This window comes from Chenopodium album, chromosome 15 (genome assembly GCF_948465745.1).
Source record: "Chenopodium album chromosome 15, dcCheAlbu1.1, whole genome shotgun sequence".
In the NCBI taxonomy this organism is placed as follows: domain Eukaryota; kingdom Viridiplantae; phylum Streptophyta; class Magnoliopsida; order Caryophyllales; family Amaranthaceae; genus Chenopodium; species Chenopodium album.
In genome coordinates, this window is record NC_137848.1 from 933,786 (window position 1) to 946,568 (window position 12,783).

At 30.7% G+C, this 12,783-nt stretch overlaps 2 protein-coding genes across 2 annotated transcripts; one reads left to right on the top strand and one right to left on the bottom strand.

Annotated features, from left to right (window-relative positions):
* The first annotated feature begins 1,350 nt into the window (after positions 1 to 1,350).
* Positions 1,351 to 3,050, top strand: LOC145582639 (photosynthetic NDH subunit of lumenal location 2, chloroplastic-like). The gene is made up of 2 exons (XM_081639618.1): positions 1,351 to 1,951; positions 2,774 to 3,050. Exons 1-2 carry the CDS (start codon positions 1,454 to 1,456, stop codon positions 2,870 to 2,872), a joined length of 597 nt encoding a protein of 198 aa, XP_081495744.1. The 5' UTR covers positions 1,351 to 1,453; the 3' UTR covers positions 2,873 to 3,050.
* A 166-nt stretch (positions 3,051 to 3,216) lies between these two features.
* LOC145582640 (casparian strip membrane protein 1-like) lies at positions 3,217 to 4,243 on the bottom strand. Its single transcript, XM_081639619.1, has 3 exons — positions 3,975 to 4,243; positions 3,733 to 3,856; positions 3,217 to 3,446 (listed from the first exon to the last, which is right to left on the bottom strand). The coding sequence occupies exons 1-3, from the start codon at positions 4,184 to 4,186 to the stop codon at positions 3,228 to 3,230; spliced, it is 555 nt and encodes a 184-aa protein (XP_081495745.1). The 5' UTR covers positions 4,187 to 4,243; the 3' UTR covers positions 3,217 to 3,227.
* Between the last annotated feature and the right edge of the window lie 8,540 nt (positions 4,244 to 12,783).

Consider the following 12,783-nt stretch of genomic DNA (forward strand, 5'->3'; position numbering starts at 1 on the left):
AGTCGTACCAATGTTAATTTTTTAAATATGTACGAATTGTCATGTTATGTACCAAAAAATACATAATAATACTGCATTACTTTTTCCTCTAAAATATTTATATATCGACAAATTAAGCAAGATCTTACAAGCAAGACAATATTTTCCTTTATGTATGTATAAATTACGAACACCACCAAACGACAATGTGTAAATAGCAAAATTTAGATGGATCATGCACCCGAATGCACTATGTTTAATAATAATAATAATAACATTGATAAAGTCGTAATTGGGTAGTATATATATTGTATGACGGGTACTCTATATTTCTTAATGTCTTAATATATGAAGTAAGTATATTGTAGGATGGGATGACAACCATTTTTCTTATATATAAATTAAAGTAAGATACAAGGAAAGAGATTATGAACGTTTTTTCATAAGATTGTGCCTTAATCTATTATCTACCTTGTACTATAAAAATATGAAAACTTGCTAAAATTAACAAATACAACGTCACTAGTCTCATTTAGCAACAACAGTTTTGCCAACTGAGCAATTCCGTTTCAAAATCTGTCGCTACCTATATTTAGTGACAGAAAAGTACAATCTAGCAACGGATTTGATCTGTTGCTAAATGTCTATTTTCTTGTAGTGTAAGGGGCTACTCCCCTCATTGTCACATGATTTTGAGGAGGAACCTCGTTGGTTATATAAAGTGGATAATCGTGACAGGTGTGGCCCATGCCTTCTTAACAAATTGATTGACTCGATTAGGCAAATGATCAATTTCAATCGCTTTTGATTTTCGGAAGCGATTAATAACAGTAAGGTAGGGAGGATGTAGGCTCTAAGTTGCACCGAAACTTGGTAAATTTTGGTATTCTTATTACTGTAATCGTTTAACTTTATATTTCCATTGTGCATGAATTAGGTCCTACGAGTTATCTATTAATTCGAGAGAATTTTAAAAAGGACTAATTATTACCGTACTCAATTCAAACCCACTTCCTTGAACATTAGTTGCACTTTCACTATGTCTTTTTTACCTTCATTTATACCATGACATGTTATTAATTAATAGTCTACTATACGGCTATACCATAGGTCAAAATTTAATCCCATATTATAAATTTATAGTTTATACCATGAATGAGAATGCTCTTAAAAACTGCCTAATGATTGTTCATTTAGAGGTGTAAAACGAAAATACAAGATTATATTGGGCTCCTAATTATAATCCCAATATTTATTTTAACCATATTGGCCCAATATCTTATTTTTATTATCACCAGAACGTCTTGGTTGTAATATGACTAAGCCCAAAGTATGAATAGATAATATATGCCACGTCAGCAAAACCGTAGGTCCAAATTACACCAAAGGTCAAGAATAACGTTCATCACTTAAACTTGCCTAAACAATTTGTATCCTCCTTATCCAAAATGCACTCAAACTAGTACTGCAAACCATGACCACCATTTTGAATCCCACCATCACTTTACTCCAAACCAAGATCAAAAAATCACCACCCTACACCCACCACCAATCCCATAATTCGTCGGCGATTCGATCATTGCTATCGGATGATGACGAGAACCAAACTCAACGGCGAAAATTTATGGTCACAACATTGTTAGGAGGGTTGAGCATCAATGCTGCTTGTTTACCATTGAAAGCACAAGCTGAGGAAATGAAATGGGGCACCCGTTCTTTTATATGGGAGCGGTTTTTCGAGCCCGGTTTATCACCAGAGGACGCGGTGGCTAGGATTAAGAATACAGCTGAGGGGCTTCATAGCTTAAGGCATATGTTGGAGACCATGTCATGGAGGTATGTCATATTTTATATAAGGCTAAAAGAGGCTTATTTGAAGCAGGATATGAAGAGTGCTATGAGTATGGTTCCTGAAGGAAGAAGAGATGATTATGTTAATGCTGCTAATGAGTTGGTTGATAATATGGCTGAGGTAATATAGTTCTTGTTTTGTTTATTTGTTGTAATTTCTTTATTTCCTCATCACAATTCACACAATTTTTTTATAGCTCAATTCAGTCCCAAGCCTAGATAAAGGATGGGGGTTTTGGTAAGCCAGTGATAGCTAGTGTAAAACTTTTTCATATTTCATGACATGAGCCAAACCGATATTTGTTATAGTTCAGTACTCCGTAAATATTTTAATTAATTAATAGTATTGTGGATAGATATTAATGTTATATCGTGCAAATAAATGACTAATCAGAAAGTAGGCACCAATGTACTTGTGTATCATTTACTTAATATTGGACTTTGAAATTGATAGAGCAAATCCTATGATGAATTAGTTCAAAATACTAGAAAAGTTAACATCATTAAATCGATGATAGGTCGTAAATGAAAGGGGGAAAATTATACTAGCACGTATACGTTGCATGTTGGAATGATATATATTCGAGCTAAGAAAGATAGTTCAGTGGTAAGTTCCTTAGGAGTATATTATAAGAGGTAATGATTTTAGAATTGTACATTGACAAGCGAGTCCACTTAAAGTAGTGCATGTAAACTAGGACATACAGGCTAAGTGATATGTGTGATGTGAGAAATAGTTACAGTGTACATTGAAATCGAACTTATCTATCAAATTATATAGTACCCAATTTAATTCTCATAATTTTTATTCTAATACAGAACAAATGAACCATATAATATATGGGTGTATTATTTTGTTACATATTTTTTCTCTGTTGTCTTCGAATTTCATCTCTAAAATTGATTGTTCAATGCTGATCTTACTTTTATTTTGATAATGCAGTTTGATTACTATGTCCGAACACCTAAAGTATACGAATCATACGTATTCTATGAGAAGACATTGAAATCAATAGACAATCTCTTGGGATTCTTGGCATAAGCTCCTCACAAAACAGAGGACTCTGTTTGAACTCTGCCATAATTTCTGCAGCAGCATAAGTTCAGTACATATGATAGTTGTTGTAATATTGAATATTATTCAGCCTGACTTTTTTTAGCTGAATAACGTTCTATTTAGCTTGTTTTTCAATGATATATCGAAAAAGATTATAAAGTCACTTGATTAATAATCATATTCAAATTTAGAGTACAAACTAAGACCATTCTGTTCGAGATACATTCACAATTTACAGTACTATACTGTCTCAGATTAAAAACAGTGAAAAGTGAAAATCAAAACACACAAAATAACAGTAGAAGAAAATATACATTTCAGTTCTTAGGTGTAACACAAATTAATGATGGCGGGAGATAGCGAATGCTGACAAGAGGATAAGTAGAACGAACATGACAATTGCGACATAGGAACCGATCAGTGAACCAGAAGTACGCTCACAGAAGTTGTTGAACTGCTGACAGATTGCGAACCAGTTGGCCGAAGTATTGCCTTTGTGTGCCAAGTATACGATTGCTGTTGCTGCTGAAGCTGCTGATGTTAATAGACCCAATGCAAGCTATATACGAAAGGGAAAGAGTGATTAAAAGAAGCACCAAACACGAAAGATAGTTACTGATGGAGTATAAAACATATATGGGCCTCAACCATCAGCTTAAGCTTTTGGTTGAGATGCTCCACTAACAGTTACTACACTTAATCATTACAATTGAACGTTCTTAGAGTTATTTGCTAACAAGTTTTTCTATGTAATATTTGCTTAGGATTATAATCAGAATGAAGAACAAAGTATCAGAAAACTAAAGGAAATATTACGAAAGATGAAGTAACTAAGTAATATATACCATGTCAAGAATGGCCAAAACAATCCTGGTGACTTTAGCTCCACTTCGAATGATGTGGAAGATAGACAGTGTAAGAGAAAGTACCAAGTAACCTGTTATTATCGCGTTTGCCACCACAAAGAACCTATATAGGAGTAACGGAAGAAAATCATGTCATGTTCATGATATGTTTGTAAACAAAAAAAGACTAGTTTGGACTAGGACTACATAATATTTTTGAGATGGTCGAATTGTAAACTTACGTGAATGTTGGGAGATCATCATATTCAGCTCTAAACCGAATAAATTGAGTGAAAAATGGGAGTGTTTCATTAGTTGTTCCCATAGCAATCGCGCTTGCAAGGGTAGCAAGACCAGCAACTACCCTAAAGAGGAAGTCGAGGATGGATAGTCCTCGACTAGCACTAGCAGCACCCTTTGAGGTCTCACCGGCTTCAAGTCCTCCCTTTGACATTTTGCTTTCTTAGTGGATGATCTATACGAGTACTTCAGTAGTTTTCGGAACTCTTAAGCTTTCCGATTGCTCGAAAGATGTAGAAGATTTAATGAATGATGAAGAGAATGAGTTGAAAATGGTATATATATACTTAGGATGTTAACAAAAAATCCAAGAATGAGGAGACAAAATGGATTGGCTTAATGGGTTTGCTAGGAATTAAGTGGGATTGGTGTTCTGCTTCTCTAATAAAGCCAAAAATAAGTAATGTATTTGATGATTAACAACATGATTTAATACTAGCTAGTTGCTAAAGCTTAAAATTATGCTATTTTTTCAAAAAAATTTATGGCTTTTTACCTGCTTTGTATATGGAATTTGGTTAGTTTTACAATAATTTAATTTACATTTGTAATGATTTCACTTTAGCTGGTGCTTCTGTGTTGATTAGGTAGGATTTGTTTTTGTATTTTTTTTTTTTTTAATGGGTTAATTCTCATTAATTTAACATTTTCTTAATTCTTAAAGTCAGCTATTTTTCGTCTATTTAATTTGCCATTTTAGGATAGTCAAAACTCAAAACTTAGTGGAGTTGGGTGGTCTTTTGTGGGATGAGACATAGGTCAACTCTTTGACGTCTTGATTTGTAAAATAGATAATTCGAACGAGTGGATACCTTTTCGATTTAATCATATTAATATAGAGTGTGTTTGTGCTAATGCACGGGGTATTGATAATAAAAAGACAGGAGACTAATATATGAAACAACTTATTAATATTTGTATAAATCCATAAAATATAAGAATGTACTCCGTATATTTTTTATATAAGCTAAGGGGTAATGTAGCGCCAACAATGTCCATATATACCTAAAATGCCCTTAATTCTACTTACTATCATAAAATGATTTTTTGTAGATAAACCAAGAAAGTTATAGCATGCATCACATTAATGTTATACATAAGAGAATTATATAACTTAAAATTTGTCGATTTGATTGCTTAATTTCAGTTAGTGTGAGCATGTTTTTTTTTTTTTTTATTTTTTTTTTTTTTTTGGTGAAGCCAGTTAATGTGAGTATGTAATTCAATGAAAAATGTACTCTAATGTGAGTATGTAATTCATGTTGATTTTTGAAATCGAATTCTTTTTTTTAGTCTACTTTGTTTAGAATAGTGTTTTACTTTATTGGTTTCTTTTATTAGTTAACAAATTTGGAAATTTGAATGTTGATTTATAATCAATGATTATAGTGGATTTATGGTATCCAAAAAGATTTTTTATTGTTTTTAATTCCCCTATTTGGGTTGTGATGAGATTTCACTAGTAGAAAAACACAAATGCGTACCGAAAAATGCGCATCAGTTAATAAAAATTGGTGCGAAAAAAACAAGGTGGGATTTAATGTAAGAGAAATCGTACCGGTTCAAACCAAACCGGTGCGAACTCCTCATATTACATGCCGGTGTATAGTAGCATTATAAGAGAAGAGTATTGGGGGTTTGCTTTATGTTAATTTCGGTGCGAAGAGTCACAAGGGAGGATGACAAGAATTGATCCCATAGTCCTTAGGAGGGTAGCTCTAACCAACAAAGTTATTACTCACTCTCAATGTTGAGGACTTAGGGCCCTATTCTGATTTACTGAACGGAGCTGAACTGAACTGAGCTGAAATGAAGTGTTTATGAATTGAACTGAAATTAAGCTGAAGAGAACAAGTCCTTAGGGATTTGTTCCCCTCTCATTGAAACTACTTCTAGATAATAATATAAGATTGTTTAAACTTAAATGTTGACATTACTAGTTTTTATCTCACGTAAAGCTAAATAAATTGAATTTCTTTCAAGATAAATGCCAAATATATTACAAACACTAATTAAAATTTGGAAAATTATTTTTCAAATTCTAAATAATTATATTTAAGAATTTAAATATTTTTATTTCACAAATTCTTATACTTTCTCCGTTTCTTTTTAGTTGACATGTATCTTTATTCACGTTTGCCAATGCAATTATTCAATCATTAATATATTTAATTGTCGATAAGAAAAACTTATGAAAAGTTGATATTTTGAAAGTATATAACGTGACGAGTCTAACAAGATCTCACATGACTATTTTTTAATTACATATAAAGCATAAAACACAGTTAAAAGGAGATGTGTGAATAGTGGTAAGTCAAAACGTGTCAACTAAAAACAAACGGAGGTAGTATATGGCTAGCCACTTCACATATAACTAACTAATTAAATTAATTAATGAGGGTTATGGTGATGATCATATGAGGTTACCATGACGGATAAGTGTTACCATAATGTGAAAATAGGGTTACTTTTATAAACAAGTATAGTTAATCTTTTAATAATTAAAATAAATGAAAAAAAGGTTCTTCGAATGAAAAAATAGGGTTACTTATTCTTTTTATTAATTGACGTTACATAAAGAATTGTGGTTACTCAGATTAACAAATAATGACTATTATAAACAAATGTGACCACACCATGTAGCTAATCACACATAAGATTTAATGTTATTTTAGGTTGAACTAGTAAAAACAAACTAAATAAATACAAGTATTATATTAACAGTTGTAGAAGGTATAGGTAGAATTATTTTTATAAGATCATATCAGAATATATTTTATTTTTGTAGATTTTGTCATGACACTTGTTAAAATTAAATATAAAACAATTTTTCTCAGATTGTTAAAATATGTTGAATGTTGTGCGATCACCTTAAAAAAAAAAGAAAAGAAAGAAAAAAAAAAGTATATTTTGATTAACTAAGAATAAGTTGACTTTTATAAGATATAATGTAGGTAGTTGTCTCTGAGCCTTCAACATTACTCATCCAAAAATAATAATGTGAGCTTATATATGCTCATAATTACAAAAGTACTACTCGTACACGATATATACTAGAATTTATAATTTATCGAAAGTTTATAAATTCAATTTGCTAAATTGAAAATAGGTATATTGGGTATATGACAAAAGTTGCAAAAAGGTATATAGATAAAAAATAATAATAATAATAATAATAATAATAATAAATTGCAAATAGGTACATTGACACACTAAAAACTGGAGAAGACAAAATGGATGCATAATATTATCTTAGTAGAATAACAATAGATACGGATACCGTTGCTATACTCTTTCACACAGTGACATACAAGCCATGCCATTTTGCTAATTGCATAAGAATCCTTTTTCAGTGTAAGAAGTCATCATTTTTGGTATTGCTATAACGAAAGAAATATAGTTAATCTTAAACCTAAATTTACAACTATTGAACGGATTTATTATATGCAAACTATTGTGATGCAAGTATAAGATAAAACCCAATCACAAGTCTACTAATGATATTAGAGACACATCTGTAGGCCGCCATGGTTTATGCATAGACATTATTTTAATTAAAATTTTGTCCGATATCAACCTGTACACAATAGTTTGACCCACTTGTTTTGAATCAATAAAAACTATAAAAATAACTAAGGGAGCCGACACGCAGCATGACACAACACATGTGCCGAGTCATGCATGCTTGACCTTCGTTTATAACATATCAACACAAGTAGAATGCAACCTAACGATTTCTTAGCCAACTTATGCACAACCCACTTGAACATGAGACACACTGCCATGACACGTGGGTCTACATGGCTTATGTCCAATTTTATATGTCCCCTCAAACTTATTTCATTATAATCATGATTAATATATTATATTTGGAATTTTTAGTGTACCCAACTACCTACCTATAGTTAATAAGTTAGAGCATCCACGTTGGTGGAGTAGCTCAAAATTTCTCTCTCCAATTTTAAGTGTTCCACATCTTATTCCACTAAGTTTAGTCAATAACTTGAGTTACTCATTTACTTTTTTCACAATGGTGAGCTAACTTACTACAATAAAAAAAATTATTTTATGTTAATTTTGGGCAAAAAAAATTAAATGAAAATATAAAAAATTGCCACTTGTCTTCTCCTTGTTTGTCACTGGACTCGTGTGCCGAGGTTGTCAGTGACTTGAAAGAGGGAGGAGTCTCACCCCATGAGTCACCTTTTACAATGGTAAGCTAGCTCAAAATAGGAGAGAGAGTGTTGTGGGGAGGGTCTTGAGTCACCCATTGTGGGCGCTCTTAGTGCATAGGGGTAGTGTTAAAAAATAATTAACTTGAAATGATTAAGCTTTCCATATAGGTGATTGTTAGGGTTGGTGAGTGCACAGCAAAAACAAATTAAAGATGTAAAGATCGATAAACTAATTAAGAGAAATATGAAAGCAAGATAAATAGTAAAGAAATGGACACAAAATATTACAAATAGGGAATACTGGATTCGTAAAAAAGGTAAATAGTACTGGAGGTAGTATGTGGGAAGGCTAGTGTGTATGGTATGGCTTCTTCTGCATGTGTCTTTAATACCCATGACTCATATTTATAATTGTAGATAGAGTTTGGAAAAAATGGCCGGAATATTCTTGAAATTCCTCCATTCTCTAGAACGTTGAAGTGCGTTATTATTCTAGAGAAATCATGAGCAAGTAATGATCTTGCTTGATCATTTCGGAACCTTCTAGAATATCCACAATACCCCACCAAATTAAATAATGGGCCTGAAATTTGGGCTAAGCCCAATAGTGATATATGACAAATGTTATGGTTGTAATTAGGCTTAAGAATAACCTTTGTTTCTTTACCTAAGCTATCACAATAATCTAATATATATCATACAACTAATATATAAAGCTAAACTTTTAGCCAGGTCACGAGGCAGCGATACTTGGCGTTCCAACTTTTCGCCAAGTGTCGTGCCACGTTGAATAGATTTAAATAGACTTCATAAGATAAAAAAGTTAGTTTAGAATTTTATTTGGATACAATTTTAGGATAAAATTGTTAATTTAGAGTTTTATATTCGATAAAATACCAATATTTCAGATGTACAAATTGAATTATAATTTTATCAAAAATAATAAGATTATTATTTTCAAAAATTATCATATAAATTTATGATTAGATCATAATATTTTTTTGGAGCGAAGGAAGTAGTTCAAAGCGTAAAACATACATTTATAATATATACTAATCGGTTAAAATAATATACTTCACAATCTAATAGAATTTTATTACTATGTAGACCTGTCAATTAGTCGGGTCATGAGTCCTCTCAGATTGGATCACTTTAGGTTACGAGTCAATAAATGTTCAATGCTTGCCCAAAGCTTTGGGTTTGGGTCAACCCAACGAGCTTTGAACATTTATTTTATTTTATTTATCTTTTGCCAATTTTTTTTTTTATTTTTTTAATGTATTAAATCGAACATTTCTACCAACATTATTATTAGTCATTACATGCCTACTAGATAGCAAATCGTCACAAAAGCACATCAATTCCTAACTAATTTTGTATCAATGATATATTTAAAAATTTGATATATAGATTAAAAATTTATCTTAAAATTCAATAAACAACCCGGGCATCGCACGGGCACAAAACTAGTATATATATATATATAAAGGGGAGTTTTTTCCCTAGTTTTTAGAGAACCACGTAAGATTTAATTTTTTCAGCGCGCCATGTAGGATAATAAATGTTAGTGGTAGCCAATTAAATACGAGATTATTAATTTCTTTAAGAATTAAATAATTTAAATGACACTTAAGCAAAATTGACGAATGAGATTTCCCAGTTTAAATTAATTAAATATAAAATATTATCTTTTAATATTAGGAATTTTATCTAAATATATAACAAATTTTAGCGCATATATATATATATATATATATATATATATATTATTTTTAAAAATTTAAACAAATCGTGCATCGCACGGGCTTCATCTATTGTTTATTATAAGAACATGATCTCCTTGTAAAAGTTGAAATAATCTAAATAACAATATTGTTTTGAGAGAAGTATAATAAGAAGGGACATACTAACGACGAGTAGTCTTTCTAAGATGTGCCTGCTAGATAATGAAAGCCTCCAATTTTTCTGAAAAAGATCTTTCTTAAGAGTTTCAATCTAAACATAAAAGACATATATTATTATTATTATTATTGCTATTATTATATAATCATTGTTTATTATTACCCGCTAAACGAGTTGTTAGAAACATAGATAACAACAATTAACTTAGAATTTTTATATGAGTTCTACTCTAGAATGTTTCAAATTACACTGTAATTGCACGACATTTACTAATCTAGCTATATACCTTGACAACAATTTATCATACTCTAAACTGGAAATTTCTTTTCTTGTCAAAAAAAAAAAAAAAAAAAAAAAAACTGGAAATTTCTTTTTATTATTAGTAATATGAATGAAAGGAAAAAAAAATAAATAAATAAACAAACAAACAATTCATTTTAAGATATACAGATCCCATTTGCAATAAAAGCTTACTACTTCGTATTACTATGCATTACAAAGAATTAATTATGTTATCACCTCACAAAAAAAGTTAGGGCTCTTAAAAGTGTAATTAATCAACAATAATATTGTAAATTTATACTATGACTTAATTAGTAAATGTAGCATATAACTTAAGATTAGTTAGGAACATATATATAGATCTAGAGTATAGTGTCACTCACCGACTCGAAAAATATAACAATCGTCTAGCTTTTGTGATGAGGTTTGGCTTGAAGGGGTTGTGTTTAATTTGGATGAATTAAAATGATTTCTAAACTCCAATGAAATAATAATAAAAATCATCATCATAGATCTAGCATGTATATACAAGGTAAGTAATGTAGCCGAAGACAACTTGCCGGCTCACATATCCATCAAACATTTGTTTGTGTTTGTATGTGCTCATCTAAGAAATAAGATGGAGGGGCCGAAGAAGACTAGCGGGCCGGTGGCATGCCGGCCGGCAAGTCATCCTTGGCTGCATTAACTTTACCTTTGTAAAAACATGCAAGACATTTGATGACACAAGATAGCTACTAGCTTATTTAATTTAGTAGAAGTTTGTGTGACATTCTTCTAAAAATAGAAATGTGTGTTGACTATATGTATAAATGGAAAGGATACCTAAGAAGAAGGAGCAAAGAGATATGGGTGAAGAGTTTGTTAAGGCGTGAAAAGAGGATAATATGTTGAGTTTCATTAGCAAGGTTATATAATTAGGGTAGAGATAGGGAGCAAGATTTTCATACCTCATATGGTTTGGATTTTGTCTCCTTTTTTAACAAATGTTTAAGGAGGTGATGGGGTTGATGAGAAGGAAGCATAATGGATAAGGTTGGGTAAAAAAAAGTGGGAAGTTTAAAATTGTATCTACTCCATGGTAAAAAATGAATTGAATGATTCTAAATGCATGTATATACTATTTGTGGGATATGTTTGGTAAATAGCTTATTTGAGTAAAATTAGCTTATTTGACCTACATTAGCTTATTGACTATTAAATAAGCTAATTCAAAATGTTTGGTTGGAAGCTTACTTAAAGAGCTTATCCCACTAAATAAGCTCTTTTTGAAAAAGCTCCTAAAAGGAGCTTTTTTAATTAGTTTATTCATTAATATATGGTGAAATGACACTTATACCCCTATTTAATTTAAAATCCTACATAAACTATCTATCCCACAATTAGCTTATTGGTCATTTCATACTTTAAGCTATCAGCTATTTACCAAACACTTTTATACAATCAGCTAATAAAATAAGTTAGTCAAATCAGTTAATACAATCAGCTAGTCAAAATCAGCTAACATTATCAGCTTCAGCTTTTAGCTTTAAGCTATTAACCAAACACGGCCATAATATTCTTTAATTTATATTTATTGTTCGTATGGGTAAGGGGAAAAAAATAAATGAAGTGAAATAGACTGAGTAAATATTAAGAGTTTGTTCTTTAATTTATATTTATTGTTCTTATAACGAATTTGCCAAAAATCAAAGAAAGTGAAAGTATTAAGAACATGGTAAAATTATCGAAAACATAAAGTGTTTAGAATAATATGGAACGTAATATGTTTCTTCATATTACCTTATTTTCTGTCAAAATAAAACTTAGGATTAGAGTTAAAATTATAGAATTAGCTAGTTTTAAGATCATGAGATTAGATAAATTAAGTGTGAGTCCAAAAAAATAACAAATGCAATATGTTGGTCGTAAAATGTAACAAAAGTTTAGATGAAGATAACAAAAAATAAGTTGGTTGTATACTACCCATGGAAAATTTAGCTATTGATGGAGGACGTCAAGATTGAACTAGTTATTTAAGGTTAGCTCGTTATCATTTTTTATTTTCAGATATTTTTTATTAAAACAAAAAAACCAAAAAATAAAATAGAAATCCTAATTTCAAAACAAAAAATTTGTTATTTATCCACTAAACATCAAAGTGAAATTATTTAATTTATGAGAGTGAGAGATAGCTCAAGTGGTTAGAGCTTCTCTTTCGATTTCAGGAGATCCTGGGATCGATTCTCATCCCTGTCCTTATGGCTCTCTCTAAACACCAAAAAAAAAATTATTTAATTTACCATCCAAAACTCAATAGCTCTTTAGTTGTTTGCTAAATATTATCCAATGCTGTTCATGTTTGCTCTATCCCAAAATCTAAAATGCTAATTATTAACCGAAAAAAAGAAAT